This window comes from Diospyros lotus, chromosome 14 (assembly GCF_014633365.1).
Source record: "Diospyros lotus cultivar Yz01 chromosome 14, ASM1463336v1, whole genome shotgun sequence".
Lineage (NCBI taxonomy): Eukaryota > Viridiplantae > Streptophyta > Magnoliopsida > Ericales > Ebenaceae > Diospyros > Diospyros lotus.
In genome coordinates, this window is record NC_068351.1 from 12,283,073 (window position 1) to 12,303,893 (window position 20,821).

General features: G+C 34.7%; 2 protein-coding genes across 2 annotated transcripts; one reads left to right on the forward strand and one right to left on the reverse strand.

Moving 5' to 3' along the window:
• Positions 1-264: 264 nt before the first annotated feature.
• On the forward strand, positions 265-1,462 carry LOC127790903 (NAC domain-containing protein 87-like). The gene is made up of 3 exons (XM_052320634.1): positions 265-460; positions 575-861; positions 1,085-1,462. The coding sequence occupies exons 1-3, from the start codon at positions 265-267 to the stop codon at positions 1,460-1,462; spliced, it is 861 nt and encodes a 286-aa protein (XP_052176594.1).
• Positions 1,463-17,410: 15,948 nt separating this feature from the next.
• On the reverse strand, positions 17,411-19,323 carry LOC127789756 (NAC domain-containing protein 87-like). Its single transcript, XM_052318725.1, has 3 exons — positions 18,856-19,323; positions 18,227-18,513; positions 17,411-18,128 (listed from the first exon to the last, which is right to left on the reverse strand). The coding sequence occupies exons 1-3, from the start codon at positions 19,055-19,057 to the stop codon at positions 17,541-17,543; spliced, it is 1,077 nt and encodes a 358-aa protein (XP_052174685.1). The 5' UTR covers positions 19,058-19,323; the 3' UTR covers positions 17,411-17,540.
• Between the last annotated feature and the right edge of the window lie 1,498 nt (positions 19,324-20,821).

The following is a 20,821-nucleotide window of genomic DNA, read 5'->3' on the forward strand; positions in this document are numbered from 1 at the left end:
GCCCTCCAAATAGTAAGTACATACCCTTTCTCTCTCGATCTCTCCTTTTCTTAATTTGTTTAGTTATAGTAAGTACATACCCTTTCTCGATTTCTCTCTCGATCTCTCTTCTTCTTAATTTGTTTAGTTTCTGTGTAATTACCCTGTGGGTTCCATATATGGCTATATATATAGGCTGTGAGAGATCTTCTAGTTCTTATGTTATGGTTGTTAATTAATTACCCGAGGCTTCGTTTTCAATCTGCAGAGAAATTAATTCGCCTCATGGAAATCGGAGCTTCAGCTGTAATGGATAGAGAAGAAGACTACATCAAGCACTTGCCTCCCGGTTTCAGATTCCATCCGACAGATGAAGAAATTGTGATTTACTATCTCGTGAAGAAGGTGAACGACAGCAGCTTCACTGCCGCTGCTATAGGGGAAGTGGACTTCAACCATTGCGAACCATGGGATTTACAACGTAAGTTTCCTTGGTTAATTAGCCTTTTTAATCTTTGTGCTTTGCTTTCATAAATTCACGACAATTATGGAAATAATTTAAATTTGAGTAATCTATTATTGCTTGATTGTGTAGAGAAATCAAAGATGGGGGAGAAGGAATGCTACTTCTTTTGTCGGAGACACAGAAAGCATCCATCGGCGACGAGAGCAAACAGGATAACGGAAGCCGGGTATTGGAGGGCCACCGGAAAAGACAAGGAGATCTACACTACTGGGAAAAACTCTCAATTGGTTGGGTTGAAGAAGACGTTGGTTTTCTACAAGGGGAAAAGCTCCAAGGGAGAAAAAACTGATTGGATCATGAACGAGTACAGACTCGAACCCAAATTCTGTCACTCCAACTTCCCCACAAAGCCAAAGGTATATTTTCATTACATCCACATGTTACCCACAAAAATAATAATGATATTTGGGGCGTTGGGGTCAATCTTCCAAAAGCACGGTTGGAATTGCCATTTTGCTCCTTCCTCGCAAAGGAGGGACCAAAGGAAAAACTTACCCCCAGTAGTAAAAGTATCATCGTCCTGTGGCCTGAGTAATATGAATTGTGAGAATGTGTTATTTACATATATTATGGGTGCAGGATGAGTGGGTTGTGTGTAAGGTTTATCCGAAACCGAAGAACAGCAGCCCCGGGACTAAGGAGATTGATGATGAGGTTTTGGTCTTGGACCCTCCTCTCTGCAACAAGCTGGAAAACCTCCCTTTAAACACCGAAACCGAGGAGCCAGTGGCTGACCTCTCCTGCTTGGCCAAGCAGACTGAAGATGGCCTGAAAAAGCATGAAGAAGCTTATGAGCACTGCATCAATCACCTGATGATGGCGCCCGAGAACTCCTCAATTTTCTACTCTCCGGATCATGTTTCAAAGACAGCCATGGGCGAAAGCTGCAGCAAGCCTTTAGAAGAAGAGGAGGAGGAGGAGGATTGGGCCCGACTCTTAGAGGATTTGCAGTACTGATCAATTTGGAGTGGCAAATCAAGGGTGTAAGATAACTATCGCTCCAAGTCTTTACATTTGCAGTAATATTGAACCATATTCTGAGTAGCAATGGTATACATAAGATATGTAAATATTGCTCCGCTCTCATAGTCAAAATATATGCATCCTTTTGTGTATAAACCAAATGGGCATGAAAATTTCACCTCTGGGCATGAAAAGGGCTAGCTAAATTCCAAAATCCAAATTCATTCATCACTTAATTGCCTTCTTTTATCTTTTTGTCTTTACTCTAGCACACATACCCATGTGCCAACTCATCTTAATCAGTTTCATTTTTTTCATTTTCCGAGTGCGATTTTATTCACCATCTTTAACTGGGGTGGACGTGACCCCCAGTTAGTATAGGAGTAAAAAAGTCATTTAGGGAAAGGGTGGGTTTCTCTCAAAAGCCACCTTATTTCTCTCTCTCATCTCTTCTCTATCTTTCTCCCCTTCCCTTTTCTTCTCTAGCAACCACCTCTCATCGTCAATCCCCTTGCTACCTTGCCACCTCGCCACCTCTCCACAACAAAGGAGGATGCAACAGTGGTCGATGTGCGAGCGGCAAGGCGAGATAGTTGGTGGTGGCAGCAACAGCGAGAGGCTTGTTGGAGAAGAAAAGGAAAGAGAAGAAAGAAGAGAAATGAGAAAGGAGAAGAGAGAGAATGAGAAAGAAGCATTCAAAATTGATGAACCCCACAACACTAATCGGGAGTCACTTTCACCTTAGTTAAAGGGGGTGAACAAAATCACACTCTCATTTTCTAACATTTTTGTATTTATATATACGAAACTTTTATGTTACTTGTGTCGAGTAGCATAAATTTTTCTTAACGTAAACAAATTGAGAGAAAGAAGGGCATGGGTCCCATGGGGGTGGGACCTACACACCCTCCCCTGCTAGCTCGCATCGAGCAAGACAACATATCCTCTCTCCTATATATATATATATATATGCCATTTTTATTGATCTAAAAGTCTTAATGTTTGATGGCTCTGTTGAATTTGAGAAAAGGCCTAGATAAAAAAAGTCTAGGCTTGTTTAGCTTTAAAAAATATATTTTTTTAATTCTAAATTTCTATAGCTTTATACAAAACACCCAACATCGAGCAAGACAACATATCATCTCTCCTATATGCCATTTTTATTGATCTAAAAGTCGTAATGTTCGATCGCTCTGTTGATTTTGAGAAAAGGCCTGGACAGAAAAAGTCTAGGCTTGTTTAGCTTTAAAAAATATATTTTTTTAATTCTAAATTTCTATAACTTTATACAAAACACCCAACATCTCCTTTGATATTCTCTAAATTTTCTAAAATAAATGTTATGAGTCTTTAAAATATGAAATATTTAAATATTTTTATTTCTAAAGTTAAAATTATAAATTAAAAATATTTTCTAAAATTGAACCGGCCTAAATCTAAGTTGGGACTTCATCGTTTAAGAGATCGGCAACACACCCACAATGGGTCTCAAACAAATCGGTAGAGGAGGGTCTTGAGAGACAAAAATTTCTTGAAACTTGGAAAGAAAAAACATGTAGCTTGCTAGCGAAGAAGATTGAAGTCTGAAGATGACTTTCTATTGTTGGGCTTAGGGTTTTAGCTTAAAGTTGGGTTTGGTTTTGAAGTTCATGTTTATGTATTGGGATTTCACTCTGCCTGAATTTTGATCTTTTAAGTAATGTTGATATGACAACTTAAATATAATGATGTAAAATTCATTCATTTAATTTTTTCAACATAACAACTTGATATATAGGGTATGCGTCATATAATCATTATATTTGAATTGGCACATTAACATTGTTTAGTATAAACTAAGTAATGTTGTTTATGAAATTAAAACTTCATTTTGTCTAATACAAAAATTTTATTTGAGTGGCCCAATAGGGAAAACTTGTGTTTAAATATTGGGCTAAATGGGCTTAACTTTGTCTTATACAAAAAAAAAAAAAAAAAATGATTTCAGTGGGATATTGTGATCCTAGGTTGTATGGAAACAAGAAAATGATATTTTTTAAAAAAAGTAAGAAACATAAATGCCGGATAAAGTGTAAATTAAAAAAATATAAAGGTTTTTTGTAAATATAATTTTTAATATAAAAAATTATAAAAAAGAGTTCAAACATAACACAAACAAATATTAATAAACAAGGAGCAATCGGCGACAACACGAGCACCCAATAAGAAGCAATCGACAATGACGACAAGAGCATTGAATATTCTCTCAATGATTTTGGTCACTGAGGCTTGAATTGACAACGACACGAGCACAAAGTAAGAATCAATCGATGGCAACACGAGCATCGAGCAAGAAGCAATCGATGGTGATGACAAGAGGAAATGATAGCGAGAACACCGTATTCTCTCAATCCTCTCGATCATTGAGGCTCAAATCAACAACGGCATGAGCATCGACCAAGGAGTAATCGGCGACGACTACGAGAAGGAACAACAGCGAGATCGAGCACCAAATATTCTCTCATTCTTCTCGGTTATCAAGGCTTGAATCGACGGCAATATGAGCACAGAGCAAAAAGCAATCACCTAAAATCGACGGCGACAACTGACAAACATGAGAATGAGAACGAGGACGAGAGGTTTGAGGTGAGGCGATCTTCGAATTTGGAAATTAGGGCTAAAGGCGACATGATTGAAAATTGAAGAGAAGGAAAAGAAGATTAAAAGAATATAATATATATATCTATATATTTGCTGGTTAGAGACAAAATTTCTTCCGTCTTTAACCATATTTGGTAGCCAGAAACACGTTTCCAATGAAAAACACGTTTCTAAAAGTTTTTTGTAATTATGAAACGCCCTCAAAAATTTCGCAAATTATGGAAACGGCCAAAAAAACATATCGGGCCATCTTTAACGTTTCCGTGCATTAGAGGTGTGATTAGCCTCCCCCCACTGCCACGTCTTTGTGTTGGCCTCTAGAAGAGATAATATGGAAAAATTAGTCCATCGTAAGCTAAACGTAAGGTGGGTGCAACAAGAATAAATTGAAGAATTGAATTGGGACCTAAATGTTCTTGGGATCTTTATTTTACTACTAAACTAAGACTACATTAACCCTTAAAAAAGATACTACTTTGGTAAAGCATGTCAAGTTCAAAAAAGTTTTTGACTCTACCAACATGGCCAACCAATAGGCAGCGTAATTGATGTTTTGTCATCATAGAACTAAGTACGACAGAATGGGATTTCTTTTTTTCTTGCATTATAGTCAAGGGCCAAGGCCATAAAAGAAAGGCTAATCGTGCCCGAACAAAGTAGGAGAGCAAGCTGAAATCAGAAGACTGCAACAAGCCGACAAAGGAGGAGACAATTTGCAAGAACCTAGCTAGGTTGAACTATGGGGAGACAGGCATGGGTAGAATCTAAGTGCCGTGCAAGTGGGCGAACTGTATTAGTTTTAACCCAAAAGGGTTGTAACCAGCACAAATAGGGGATCCACCATGCCTGCCACAGCTTCAAGGTCAGAGGACAGAGGAAGAGGTAGGGAAACTCCAAAAAATGGGGAGAAGTCGAGGGAGATGAAATACCATACATAATATCCTTACATTTATATGGCAAAACCAACAAAATAGAGACCAAATCTTGACTATCTGACCTAAGTGGTAGTGAATTAGATTAAAAATTTTCAAATGATTTTCAAAACTTCAAGTTTTTAACAAATTTTCAAAACCTTGTGTTAAATTTGAAACTTGTCAAGATAAGCAATAAATGATCAACAACAAACAACATGAGAGATTTATAGAGGTTCAGTTTTCTAAATCCTACCTCCTACTTTATGCCTAAGCTTAAGAATTTCACTATAGTAAAGGATAACGTAAACCCTAACTTAAAAACAGGCAGTAAAAATTCTTAATACAACTAGCTTGCTTAACAAGAATTACTCTAAAAGCAAGAAAAATTTTCTCACAATAAATATCAGATCCTTTCACACAAGGTTGGATCAAAATTATAACAACTGATTTACAAATCTTATTCAAATAGATATAAAGAAGCACGTGAGCAATGAGATCCAAGATTTTCATGCCTTCAACGCTTTAACACACTTCTTCTTGTTTGTGATCTATATTCAATGTTGTAAATGTCTTCAATAGAGCCAACCATTAGCTGTTAAAGACTTCTAAAAAAACTTTATATATATCCCGATGTGGCACCACCTGAAATTATCAAAATATCCTTACGCGCCAATAGTCTTACCCGCCACGTGGATCGCTTGAGAGACTAACACGTGGCAAGTTAACAATCCGGAGCGGAGCCCGAGAAATTTGGCCTGGGCCGCAAGACTCGTTCCAAATTGACCGAGATCCTCGGGAGTCGTGCCCCCGCTCATCACGGGTTTATCTCGAGTATCCCATAACGGGTCTGCATATAAAAGACAAAAGTTCTCACCAGATATGACCAAGTTCTACAACTCTTACATTTATTATGACTTGCATTTATTCTACTAATTTAAACGTCGGAGTCCACCCTGGGGGACTCTAGCCCCGCCACTCCGTTGTCTTGCAGGTCCTATCACCGAGATCCGACATCGCCAAGTTCAAGGTCCGATTCCCGAGATCCATTCACAGAGATGATACGTGATGATCGATCTCAAAAATCATCATCATAACCTTTGGAGAAGTGGAACTTCAGCATAGTTGAAAATTCAAATGGTGTGTCAAGTCATTTTCACTTTGAGAGAAATGTCTTGAACTTTGCAGGATTTTGACTCTCAAAACATTAAACTATAAGATCATATTTTTAACTTAGAAAAAGTTACTAGCATGTCAAAGGCTAATAATTACTTACTACCAAAAGAGAAATGATAGATTTGAAAATAAATCAAAGATTGACTCTGATAGATAAAAATTATTTTAGTGAAAGATGGCAGTGATTCACTATAGACTTACTTTACTAAATATGAAATTTTTTTGCTTGACCTAATTAGTTTAATGGTTTAATAACAAAAGGCTGGATAAATCAAACATTTAAGGAGTATACGTGTAAACAAAATCATATGAAAAGATGATTGGTACATTTTTTATTGTCAAATAAGGTTAGAAGTTTTACTAAAGAATGTAAAATAATTTTTTGTAGGACTTTAGTCGACCAGTTAGTAGAGCACTAATCGACTAGTTAAGACTATCTAAGAAGGCAAGAAACTAGCATATTTCAATCGACTAGTTAAAAATCACTAGTCGACTACTCACGCTTTTGAGAAATTCCTTGAAATCACTAGATGCAAGGCAACAATTAAAGATGAACTTAGTTTCTGATTGGCTTTAATTGACTAACTCAGGACAACTTGTCAACTTCAACTCTTATCTTCCCTAATTTTGATTTTCTGTCTAACTTTAGTCGATTAGTTGACTACTTACTATTCTTTTTCCTTTGATCAACTTCAATCGATTAGTTAAGGATGCTAATCGACTACTCACTATTATTCTTTGAATGATAGTATCAAGGGATCTCTTTCAAGAATATCAATTATCATAAAAATGTTTTTAAGATTATAAATTATATATCCAAAATATTTTGTTATCATCAAAATATGGATTGTACCATTAAGACTAACAGAGTACAAACAAAAGAACTAACTCGACTACAACTTCATGGTCGATAGACTATAGACTTACATTTTGGTGTTCTTTTGTGGTGTTTTTCAAAAAAATGTTCTCATATTGAGATAAGTATTCTTGTTTAATTAGTGAATTCTTGATATTACTCTTTACACTTCGATGTGAGGAAGAGGAGCCAAAACTCTAAATCCTATCTTCCTAGTGTCACATGTAGTTAATAGACAAAGCCCCATGAGAAAGATCAAAATTCCAATGCTCCCAAAGCCAGTGAGATTGCAAAGGTAACCTACGTTAAACATAAACAAAAATAAAAAAATGTTTTCAATATGAAATGAAAATAGGGAAATGATATTTTTCAAAAAAGTAAGAAACAAAAATGTAGAGTAAAAGCATAAATAAAAAAATATAGGGGAATTTTTGTAAATATAATTTTTAATATAAAAAAATATTATTCAATCTAAAAATAAACATAAATTCTATAATGCATTATTCAAATAAATATAAAGATAAATTTCATAATACTTTCAAACAAATATAAATATAAGTTCTGTCATCTATGAACTATTACTTACTAATTAAAACAAACAATAAATTTAAAAAAAATCTTATTGGCATTTTCGTCAAAAAGTATGGTCTCCAACTCTATTTCATCCAATGAGAAATTAGTAAACTTAAGAACACTCACATATTCTATATTCTCAAATTCATCTTCACATACATCTCATATATTTATCTTCTCGTCATAATATTGGGAGGTGAGCTCCTTGATAAAAGACAAAAATTATTATGAATAAAGACCAAAGTATCTATATATATATATATATATATTTTGAAGTTAATTTATTCTTTCTAAACAAATGAATAAGTACTCCAATTCCTTTCACAACAAGAAGAGGAAGTATAGGTTATCCAAACATCTTAAAAGCTAACATTTGAAGCAAAGGTGCAATTGAACAATAGCATGTCCAACACTTCCTAAGTTCCATGTCATACCTTTCATAATAGAATCTGAATTTCCAAATAGCCCACTTTTGAGAAAAAAAATTAACGAACTTATTATTAGCAGTAGCATGATCATCTTTATTAGAAAAAAAATCTTCTAAAATACTAAATTTTTCTTTTGGAAACAGCTCCATTCATATGTGGAGACGTTCTACTTTTCTCTTTTGAAGCCATTTATCACTATAATACATTAAAAGAAAAATGGATAAAATTTCACAAATAAAAAAAAGTAATAAATATATAGAATATTAAATTAAAAAGAAATAGAGATTGAATTTAAAAATTATATTTGATTTAATAAATGAGCTAGAGAATGTAAGTAATGGAGTGCTATGTTGTACTCAAAAGTACGAGAAGAATACAAAAAATGACAAGAGAATTGGGATAAGCAGTAGCACAACTGTTAAAGAGGTAGAAGCATAGACAAAATTGGTGAAATAATTTGAGCTAGATATTACTTAGTACATAACATTTTTTATATTATTTTAAATTTTATACATTCAAAAATATAAATCCCCAGTTTTTAAAATAACACAGAATATATAAAAAAAATAATAATAATGGAAATTAGGTGGGCCCACTTCACCCTCCAAAGCCTAGTGTATTGGCCCTGGCCCACTAGAGGCAACACATGTCATTCCTCGAAAGCACGCATGAGTTGGCATACAATAAAAAAATATAAAAATGGAACTTATCTAAGACTGGTCTAAGCTTCAATCAATTTTTAGTCTGATCTTATCTAAGACTGGTCTAAGATCAAAAATCGGTTGTAATTAATATAATATTTATTAATAATATACATACACTACAAGAAATTTATCTATTAGTGGCAATTTCATCTAGAAAAAAAAAATATATTCTTGACCAATTGGACTAGACTAGACTAGACTGGATCGAATCAAAGGGTCTGATCCGGTTTGAGAACTTTAAGAATCCTAATCTCTTTCCCATCAGGATCAAATTAGTCTCTTTGCAATCAGGATTAAACGAACACCTCTGCTTGGTGGTTATGTCACTGCTTGCCAGGGCTCGATGAGCTGGCCTTGGCCTAACATGGGCAACACATCATCCCACAAAAGCACGAATGAGTCGAAATTACAAGATCTATTTGGGTAGCGGCACCGCCAACAATGCTAACATAGAAATGAGATCAGCTATCGTGCAAGTTGATATATAAGAAAACCAATTGTTATCAATGCACGAGAGATGACTCATTTGACACCTCATGACCACGTACGTCTCATTTTGATGCATGACAAACACGACCAGCAGGGCCCATCCGCCTTTCCCCACACCCTATCACACGAGTGCGATTTTGTTCATCTCCTTTAACGGAGGTAACTTTACCCCATTAGTTTAGGGGTAAAAAGGTCATTTTGGGGGGTCTTCACCCACCCATTTCCCTCTCTCCTCTCTCTCCCTCTCTCCCCTTCTCCCCTTCCATTGCTCTCACCGTTGTCGACCCTCTCGTCGCCTTCCACTGCATCGCCCTGCCTCTGCAACGCCTCGCCGTGCCTCTGCACCGCCTCGCTGCTGCATCACGCCACCGCCTTGCGGTCGACGAGGCGAGGCGGTCGATGCGCGAGAAGAGGCAGCGACGACTAGAGAATAAGAGGAAAGGGGGGAGAGAGGAAAGAAGAGGGAGAGAAGCAGAGAGAAGAAGAGGGAAGCAGAGAGCAGACAGAAGAAGAAAGGAGAAGAGGGAAGCAGAGAGGAGAGAAAATGGGGGGGTTAGTTTTCACGGGAGTTATTTTAACCCCCGTTAAATGAGGGTGAACAAAATCACACTCGTATCACACCATCATACCTTACTCTCTTAACACCCTGATTTCTTCGTGTAACATTTCCTTATCTTGCATTGACGGGGTTGAGAGAAATTAAGCGGTCTTGAAAGAGGGAGAGGCTTCCTTTAAGCTCTCTCTGCTTTCTCTTTCCCCCCTCAGAGATCTCCATCACAGCTCCAGGTAATAAGTAAGATACCATTTGTTTCCTTATTTTTTTTCGTTCTTCTTTTTTCTAATTTATTTAGTTAATCACTGCTTGTAAATTTTCCATGTATATATAGTTGTTAGACAAAGAGATAGAAAAAAGAAAAATATTGTGAGAAGAAGAAAACCAGAATTTGGAGAAAAATAAATTCTTCTTAATGAAATGAAAGCTTACATTAAAACTCACACTACACAAAAGGATAAAAATGAAGTCCTATTTATATAGGACTTGAATACATACATAGCATTAATCAAATAAAATTGAAAAGCTATAAATAAAACTTTAAATACATGATGTTTTGCATTCCAAAAATGAATGCCAAACTTCACTTTGCATTCCAAAAATGAATGTCAAACTTCAGTTACAAATGGAAAATATAATAGAAAATATAATAATAGAGACATAAATGAAAAAATAAAAAATTAAACCAACTTTAATTAAAGAAAAATATCACAAATCTCAAGGGATCTAGCCAGTTTAGATTATATATCTGGATGTTTACCTGAGCTTTTATGTATCTATACAGAAATTTTCATGGAAACTGGAGATTCGTGTCTTGCAGACGGGGGAGACAAGTTCATGAGGGACTTACCTTCAGGTTTCAGGTTCTACCCCACTGACGAGGAAATCGTGTGTCATTATCTAATTCAAAAGGTGATTAACAACAACTTCACTGCAGCCGGCATAGGAGAAGTGGATTTTAATCGCTGCGAACCCTGGGATTTACATCGTACGTACGTACGTTCCTTTAATTTAATCTCCTACCTTTAATTGTGTTAGGCTCTTGATGATGATGATGTGTTTGTGTGTGCGCGTGTGTACATCCAACATATTTACATGATATCTCTTACTTCTATTAATTATTTGAGCCGGGTTGTGTTTTGGATGGATGGATGGGGCTGCTAATGGTTGGCTGTGGCAGAGAAAGCCAAAAAGAACGGGAGAGAAGGAATGCCTACTTCTTTTGCCTGAGAGACAGAAAGTATCAAACAGGGATGCGAACGAACAGGGCGACAGAAGCCGGATTCTGGAAGGGGACGGGAAGGGATAAGCAGATTTACGAGAAGGGCAAAAGCTCTGAGCTGGTTGGGATGATGAAGAGGCTGGTTTTCTACAAAGGTAGAGCTCCCAAGGGAGAGAAAACTATTGGGTCGTGCACGAGTACAGACTGGAAGGCAAATTCTCCTACTTTAACTTCTTCACTAAGGTATCTATCTATCTATATCTATAAACCTCTCCTGTCCTGCAGCATGCATCTTTAACAAAAAAAAAAGCATTTTTTGGAAATATATAATTTGAGTTCTGATCAGAAAATGGGTAATTTAATTTGGTGCAGGGTGAATGGGTTGTGTGTAGGGTCTTTGAGAAGAACAGTATTACTGGAATTAAGAAAAGTAGTGATGGTCAGGTTAAAGGGATGAACCGTGGATGAGATTGATGATGACGATGATGAACTGCATGGACATGTAGTCCTCCATTCTGCAACGACGACATACCCAGTTCAAGCAAGCTTTACCCATGCCTACCGAAATTTAATCGAGGAGATAACATATATCATCTTCGAGTATGTGTGTGTGTCTGTGATTTGCGCTATTGCACCATTATGAACAAGTGTATCAGAATCAAAATATGTTGGTTCTTAATTTCACCATACACACACACACACACACACATGTATGTATGTACGTATGTGGAGGAGTAACTTATATATCCTGCATCAAGTACTCGATCGTCTGCATCAGTAGCTATTATATAATATATCAGGACTCTCTTTGATTTTGCTTCATTTCTCTATGAGTTGCAGTACGTATCGGTTTGAAGCAAAAGTTTCATTTGTTTTGCTGATGAATAACTAGAAATGCTGACCGATACGATGTATATGTTTCATAGGCCAAATTAGAAGTTAATTTAGCAAGAAGACATATATATATGATGCATTGGAAGCTGAGAAGTCATCGTCATCTTCAACATTACTTCACAGCAATTCTGTTCTGCGCTCTTTTTGGTGGGTTAATTTGGTCATGAACATAGAACAAAGAACAAATTAACCAAGACCAATAGAGAGAATTTGCTTGGAGGTTCCCTTTGTTTGGGTCAAAATCTGAGATAATATTTTGGGCGCCACAGCATTGAATTGAATGATTTAGGTTGCGTTCTGATTGCATTTTTAATTTTTAATTTTAAGTTTTAAATTTATTTTTAATTTTTTATTTTGATAATCTATTTTCAAAAAACTAAAAATATATTTTTTTCTCATTTTAAAAAAAAATATTTCTTAAAACAAAAAATTAGAAAACACGTTTACTTTAGAATTTAAAAAAAAAATTATTTTATGATGTTTTATTCAATGAATTTGATTATTAAATAATAAATTTAACTCTTTTTAATAAAATTTTACTGTTAAAATAAAATAATAAATTATTAATATTTAAGTGATAATTTATATTAAATATTATTATACATAAAATGTGTAATATACTTAATAATCTATCATCTGCTATCCTATATTTTTAATTATAATATAGATATAGTATTTTTTTAAATTTTAATCAAATATTTAATTTCATATTTAAAATTTAAGAATTTTTTATCTTTTTTTTTCTTTTCTTTTTTAGAGCCAAAACATGAAAAATAAATCATGTTTTCTATATTTTGGACTTAGAGATTATTTTGACTGAAAACAACCAAAACAATATCTTGTTGTTTTGGATTTACTTTACAAATTTTTTTCTTGTTTTTGAAAATATATTTTTAAAAATGACAAAGTAAATGTATTTTTATTATTTTAAAAAATTAAAAACTAAAAATGACTTGAAAAGAACAAAGAGAACGCAAACTTAGTTTTTTAGAAGTTCAATCTATATTGGATCTGAAGAGCTCAAAAATAAGATTTGACTTCATCTTTTTTATATTAAACGATTTAAAGAGAATGCATGCTTAGTTTTTTAGGAGCTATATATTGGATCTAAAGAGCTCAAAAATAAGATTTGAACTCATCTTTTTTATATTAAATGATTTTTAGATAAGTTGTAAATGATTTTCATATGTTTTAAATTTAAAAGTTACTGTAAGTTTGATTTTCAACTTATATTTATGTAGAACATAATGTATTCCAATATACTTTTAAAATATGAGTTAGGACGTTATAGCTTGGGCCCTAGCTCTCTTAAAATATACTTCAAATAAATACTTTAATTATCTTAAAGTTTACACTCAACTCATTTAATTACCAAATGAACTTAAAAATTAAAGTCAAACTTGTTTAATGAACTAAATAAATAAGGTTGAATAATCTGATCTGATCAATTAGTCAAGTTTCAAGTAGATATTTGTGAGCGACTCTCTCCACTTATACCCCTAAAAACAAATTATTTTTAAGTTTTGACTTATTTGAGGGTTTATCATAAATGAGATTTGGTTGGTGAAATCATCAAGGATGTAGCTGCAAAAGTCTGATTGGAACGTTTGAGGGGTTTTCTTTAGGGAGAGATTCGAATTAAGATCAAATGTATAAAGGTCTTAGCTTTCATTCTCCATCAAGATGTGATGAAAGAAAACAATAATTAATGTTTGTTTGAAATACTGACTCACGGCCAGAAGGGCGTGGAAGAGATGTATGATGTAGTGGTAAATAGAAGACAAATTATTAATAAAGAAATTCACTTCGTAAAAAAGGATTAGAATAGTCTAACTTTGAAAATTGAACCCCAAAGATGACTTAGGGCCCAAGCTAGCGCCCATACCCTTCTCCACACGACCCATCCAAAGGATTACATTGATCATTCAGGTGGCCTCATCTTGGTCGCCTTTGCTACCCGGACCACTTATATAAAGGTATGGTGTCCAAAGATTCTGATACAATATTTATTATTTATTTATTGTATAACTACGTACCATGTCATTCTTAAGTTTAGTGAATAGATTGACCATGGAAAAATCATTCAGGCAACTAGACTCCACCTGAGGAAGAGTCACGTTGAGATAAGTTTGCGCCTGGGAATTGCTAGACAACCCTGAGAGGCTGAGGATAATCCAAAGAGGATATACATATTAGAGTGTGTAAATTATCGGTTCGGTTCGGTTATTGAATTAACTGAAATTTATTAATTGAACTGATCAAATATTAGAGAAAAAAATCGAATCAAATTTATTGAACAAACCAAAAAATCAAATAGACTGATAACAAAAAAAAAAATGAATTGATTGAATAAATAGAAAAAAAATAAAAAAAAATGAACTAACCGAAAGACCTAATACATCGAAAAAATTGAAAGAATTGATAGAATCAAAAAACCGAACAAATCGATAAAACCAAAATACACCCAAAAAAACTGGAAAACCTAATGGATTGGACAAGTAACAAAAATCAAAATTTTATGTAAAAACTAGCTGCATAAATTCGTGCAATTCCAAAAAATTATCTGTAAACCGAATGGCCTAGTAACTTTGATTTTATATATGTAAAAACTAATAACAACAATAAGAAATTAAAATTATTTGAAACATAACTGCATAAATTTGTGCAACTTACAAATTACAAATTTACAATCAATATTAGTTTACAAATGAGGGCACTTTGAGTAATCTTGATTGAGGCCTAATCTTGAAAATCCATTCCAAAATAATTGAAAAATGAAAACCCTAATTGCAACTCACCTATGTGTATGTGGGTCGCAGGATCGAGAAGAGGAAGGTGAAATAAGCGATGGTTGACGGCGAAAAGGAAAGCGAAACACACAACGGGTGAAAGAGAAGACGAAACAAGTAACCCAGGTGGCAAAGGCAATGTGAGAGATGGGGATGATGGTGTCACGATAGTTATCTGTCAACTTTTAATGGCGAAGGGAAGACAATCGTCTATCGAAATTGAAAGGCGAAGGGTTAGGGTTGGCTTGGGGCTTGGTTGGGTTGTTCAATTCTTCTTCTCCTCTAAATTTCTCTTTTTCCTTTCTTATTTTTTTCTTCAAACTTCACTTCAGTGCACTGGGCCAATACGACATTGTACTATAAAATGCAAAATGATGTCATTTTAAGATCGATTGGTTTGATTAGTTTGATTACTTCTGACCAAATAATCGATGCGAAACTGAAAAATCAAACTTTTGCAAAAAAATAACAAAATTGAACTAAATTTAAAAAAGAAAAAGAACTAAACCTACAATTTCAGTCGATTTGGTTTGGTTACTTCGGTCTCACCGAAGTTTTTGCACACCCCTAACAGTCATATCACGAACCAAGTAAGATCGAGCTTTCAAACATCATCACCCTTTAATTGCTATTTAAGTATTTTATAAATAAAATTGTATAGGAAGTAAAACACATGCTAAAGATGAATAAATTTAGTGAAAAATATAATGGGTTACGAGGTGACTTCAAGTATAAGAGATTATCTATTTTTTATTCACACTAGAACAAATTAAAGGGTAGCCCTTATAAATTATTGGTGGTGAATTCTGAACTTAAAAAGATGAAATGACAGATCTAATTATTATTATTATTATTATTATTATTATTATTATTATTATTATTATTATTATTATTATTAATTATTTAATAGAATTTCCCTCTTTTAAAAATAGTAATAAACCCAATAGCTCTTTTAAAAATTTTAAAACTCTTAAAGTCAGCGTTTAATTCTTTCCGTGTACGTACAATTTGTTTAGGATGAATTATGATTCAATTGGATAGTTTTTAATTGTAAACTACCCTCCAAAGGTAAGGCTGCTTAGTAATTAGCAGCCAACCATGACTTAACATTGTATATTTGAATAATGAAATGTATTAGTATTACGTTAAATAACATAAGAAATATGTATAAATTAATTAGTTTATATGTGACTAATTGGGTAATATCGATAAGAAAGTTTCATACCCATTTCCTACCTATATACTATTACCTGGATCGAATAATATTTTTTCATTTTTTATTTATCTTGTTGAATAAAATTTCTAGTTTATATTCAATTCAAATAAATTAAATTTACTAAAGACTTGTGGATTAAATAAAAATTAACATCCCTATCCTCGTTAACTATAATAATAATAATAAGAATTAATGGCTTCCACGCAAAAAAAATTGTAGGCAAGGATGTGTTTGTTACCTTATGGTTGTGTCGTGTGTGGGCGCGTTTGAGACCTTGAGATTAATTAAGAGTGGAGAATAGAAACTAGCTAATATAATAATCAGTTAATTAATTAGAAGGTGGTGGTGGGGCGTGAGTGGCCACAGACCCATGTTTTGATGCAACAAACCAGCCTCAATCCATTAAATTAAATTCTTTATTCATATATTAATATGAATGCTAATGAAGCTTCCTTCTTCATCAATCAATCATCAGCTGTGAGAATCTAATCATTTAGGAAGATTAATTAACGAGCTCTTGTCTTCTTCCCCTCAAGCATCACTAAATTAATACCAAATTAATTAATTAGCAATCATTTGCTTCTTTTTTTTTTTTTTTTTTCTTTTAAAGTCCAATAACTTTCTATCAGTTTCGATGAACAATTTGTGACTTAAAGCTTTGGTTTCCAAAGGAGATTGAGGGAGATTGATTAGTGTAAGTTGAAGCAACAACAGTAGTGGTATGAGATAGATTTTAATTTCATGTTATAGCACAGTATAAATAAATATAATTAAGACAATATTATAATGTTTGAGTATGTATAATATAAAACAATTTTAACAAAATATATAACAGCTAGCGTTTAAAAGAATTCTCAAAAAGAATAATACCATGCAACTCCAATCTATTCCCAGAATGTTAATTAATGGGTTGAATCAACAAAGCAAATTCATAATCGAAATCTTATAGAATACAACGTTGTCTTTCAATTCAATTCAATTCAAAACAAAAAACAAAAGTAAGAAGATTCAATTCAATTCAAAGCAGTTATAATAAGATAAAAGAAATTTGTTAAATTGTGGGGGATAAGGAAGCGTGTGGGTGTAAGCCAGATGTTTCTAAATAACGCGGGAAAATAGTATGTGATTGTGAGAGAATATTCTCACAGCTCAGCGCCGGAAAACTGGGCTTCCACGAGACCCTTGAGATCCCGTCACCCACAAGATCAGCCTTCCCGGCCGGCATCTATTGCGTCATTTCCGGCTCCATTTCTTCAATCTCTCTCTCTCGTCAACCTTAACGTTTACACTGCTCTTCTCATTACGTCTTCTCCTTCTAATTCTCACTTGAAAGTGAAATCTCTCTCCCCAGTTGGATTCGTATTCAAGCAACGAACCCAACTCCTATTTCTTCAATTCTGCAGCCGTACATATAATATATATGTGTATAAGGATTAAAGAAGAAGGGATCACGGGGATTATGGAAATGAGAAAAGATGTTCGTGCAGAAAATGACGAATGCCTATACAGTAAAATTACTAGAAGCTAATTACAACCCAATTCGAACACTATATCTAGCAAAGAGCAAGCGTTTGAATTAATTAAAGCAAATAATTAAGTTCACCACTAATTAATTTATATCTCAGAAGAAGTCCCGGATAAAATCCATGGAAGAATCCTCCGGGCCTTCTTCGAAAGTCTTGCTGCAGCTTCCGGCTATGGCTGCAGACTTCGGAATTCCGGTGGATGAGATCTCTGGCGTCATCATCTCGGCGCTGACTCCAGATTGGTTACAGGAGAATTCTTCCACCCTGCATTGTTGCCTTTCCGAAGCTTCGAAGCTGGGTCGAAACAAGAACGGAAAAGCAGGATTTGGAAGCTGACTTTGAGAGTAGCAAATGGAGTTCTCCGGCGCCGGCAGGTTACTGGGATGGCATTCTTCCTGCTTTAACAGGCCATGGTAGTTCAGGTTCGAAGCGTAGGACAGGTAGTACGACGCTGAAGAAGCTGCTGTCTCCTTGATTTCAGTGCTTCCGCCATGAGAAAAGCTTGAATTGTTCATTTCGTTGTTGCAGAAAGCAGTGTCCATCAGAGGTGGCAGCGAAGGGCAGTCCAAGAACAGATCATCATCGTTAATCTCATCCATGGAGTTCATCGCTGTAACATGACTACTAATTATCTTAATTCCGGTACTGTTCTTCTCGAAAACCCTACACACAACCCATTCATCCTGCACCAAAATCAAAATTTAACACATTCTAATCAGAACTCAAATTATTTCCCAAAAAATGCTTTGTTTTTATGAAGATGGAGAGGTTTATATATTACCTTTGCGTCCCTGGGGAAGTTATAACAAGAGAATTTGCCTTCGAGTCTGTACTCGTGCATGACCCAATTGGTTTTCTCGCCCTTGGGGGCTCTTCCTTTGTAGAAAACCAATGTCTTCTTCATGCCAACCAGCTGAGAGCTCTTGCCCTTCTTGTAAATCTCCTTATCTTTTCCGGTGGCCTTCCAGTAGCCGGCTTCCGTGGCCCTGTTCGTTCTCATCCCAGTTGGGTACTTTTTGTCTCTCTGGCAGAAGAAGTAGCATTCCTTCCCTCCCATCTTTGCTTTCTCTGCCCAGCCAAGCAAGTCATCGTCATTAATGAATATTCAACACGCAATCCAGTTCAAACAGAGCCTGTACTTAATTAGAAAGCCAATATAATAACAGATATATACATAAATACACACACAACAATTAAAATACGGTTCTGAATCTGAAAACTATCTGTGATTTTTGAACCAGATAAGAAAATGATTTCTCAAATAAATTATTTCAAGAAAAGTTTGAGGATTCTTAATTCGAAAACAGTGAAAATAAGGGAGCCAGGACAGAGATGTAAAAGCATAACAGGAGCAGTTCATGTATATATTTGATGAAAGCTAAATTAAGGAAAGAAATCAAGGAAACTTACGCGGTAAATCCCACGGTTCGCACCGATTGAAATCCACTTCTCCTATGGCGGCAGCAGTGAATCTGTTGTCGAGCACCTTCTGGATAAGATAGTGAGTAACTATTTCCTCGTCGGTAGGATGGAACCTGAAACCGGGAGGCAAGTCCTTGATGCTGTCATCTTCTCCGTCACCCAGAAACGAAGAAACTCCTCCAACTTCCATGCGTTTGCCGGATTGCACCACCGCCTGTTCAATGAAATTTCTCTACAAACTTAAAGAATATCCAGTAACGAGCTAGATGGCACGCAGCCTAGCTACTAGCTATATGTGCAACACGAACAGTAGTATACGTAGTGATTTACAGACAACAAATTAATTAGGAACAGATTAGAGCTAGCGATGGAGAGAAATAAATAAAAAATCCAGAAATAGAAGTGGAGAAGGAGATGGAGAAGGAGGAATGAGACAAGCGGAAAAGGGAGACGCGGAGGGGAAGCTTTAAATATAAGGCCGAAGATCCGTAGGCACCAAGTCTCTTGCAGTGGAAGCCTCCTCCTGCCTCAGTTGTTTCCTGGCCTGATAAATATATCTCTCTCTCTCCCTCTCTCTCTTTGTGTATAAAATAAAGAGAAATGTCAAAAGGCAAAAGCCATTACACATTGATAGATGGGCCCTTCCATGCCCAGTCAAGACGTTGTGGGTCATGGTCAGTTTTTTCATGGGCTGGCTCACATACATAGCCGCTCTCGAGTCTTCAGGGTTTAAATTTCTTTGAGAGGTCACCTTGAATATATGGTAACATTACATAATGAATGCAGTGCGAGTCGCCGAGTCTTGGCAATGGCGGGTAGAGGGGAGACCACCAAGTAAAGTTGTCACTTTTGTTAATTCTTTTGTATATATATAAACGTTGGTCACTTTTGTTAATTCTTTTGTATAAACGTGGACTCGTGTTCCATCGCAGAATGATATTTATTGCTTCTACACCATGCTCATGCTCATACCAAAATTGTGGTTTTTATTATTTTTATATATACATGCATTTTGTCCTATTTTTATTATAAATATAAAGTAATATATATGTTGAGATAACGTTATGTACAAAATGATATCTAAAATTTACTTTTGGTATCTTAAAATATTGATAAATAAAACGTACGTACGTACGTACGTTACAAAGTGAATGCAAATATTAATTTACAGTTTACATATTATATTGTACTAAGTTATATGAATACGGTACACCAAATAATGTTTATATATATTAAATAAATAAAATTGCGGTATTATTATTTTAAAATATATAGGCATAAATAGTTGCAATTAATGTACTAATACAACTAAATATTTCTTAAATTAAAAAAAAGTATAAAACTTTATTTAAATTAATCTACTTCACCTAAATTTTTATGATTTTCTTCTAATAGATCAATATATTATATATATGAGGAATACATATTGTATTTATTTATTCATATTAAGTCGAAATGAATATGATCTGATTGCATTCTTCTCTACTTATATTTTAGCGTTTAGGGATCCTCATCTAATTAATTAATTCAAAATGAACATTTAGCAAAAGAAAAAAATGGAAACATAAACAATAATGAAAATGAATTGGCAAGTCTTAAAATAGAAAAAAAAAAAAAAAAGGGTGAATGCAAAGCTTTTGGCAGCGAATGATGGGGGGGGGGGGGGGGGGGGTGTCCTTAATTTGGAAGGTCCTGTTTTTTATGTCAAAAGAGTTGGGACTTTTCCGTAAAGTAATTGAGAGAGAGAAGCCTCCTTTCCCGTTTTGTACAACGCACAGATGACGCCACGCTCACCTCATCAATCCCCACCCTCTTCACATCAACCAATCACCCCCTCCATCTCCATCGGCTTAGCCTGTGGATTTGATTTGTAAAAAATGATTAAAAGGCTCCTTTTTACTCTAAACTCAAAATCAAAACAATAATGATAAAATAAGTTAAATGTAAGGGACAT

Excerpts from the sequence above, each read along its gene's own strand:
- LOC127790903 (XM_052320634.1), top strand. The coding sequence starts at position 265 with ATGGAAATCGGAGCTTCAGCTGTAATGGATAGAGAAGAAGACTACATC. Across the intron at positions 461-574 it reads CGAACCATGGGATTTACAAC|AGAAATCAAAGATGGGGGAG; the intron begins GTAAGTTTCCTT and ends TTGATTGTGTAG. Across the intron at positions 862-1,084 it reads ACTTCCCCACAAAGCCAAAG|GATGAGTGGGTTGTGTGTAA; the intron begins GTATATTTTCAT and ends TTATGGGTGCAG.
- LOC127789756 (XM_052318725.1), bottom strand. The coding sequence starts at position 19,057 with ATGGAAGTTGGAGGAGTTTCTTCGTTTCTGGGTGACGGAGAAGATGAC. Across the intron at positions 18,514-18,855 it reads CGAACCGTGGGATTTACCGC|AGAAAGCAAAGATGGGAGGG; the intron begins GTAAGTTTCCTT and ends TTGGCTGGGCAG. Across the intron at positions 18,129-18,226 it reads ACTTCCCCAGGGACGCAAAG|GATGAATGGGTTGTGTGTAG; the intron begins GTAATATATAAA and ends ATTTTGGTGCAG.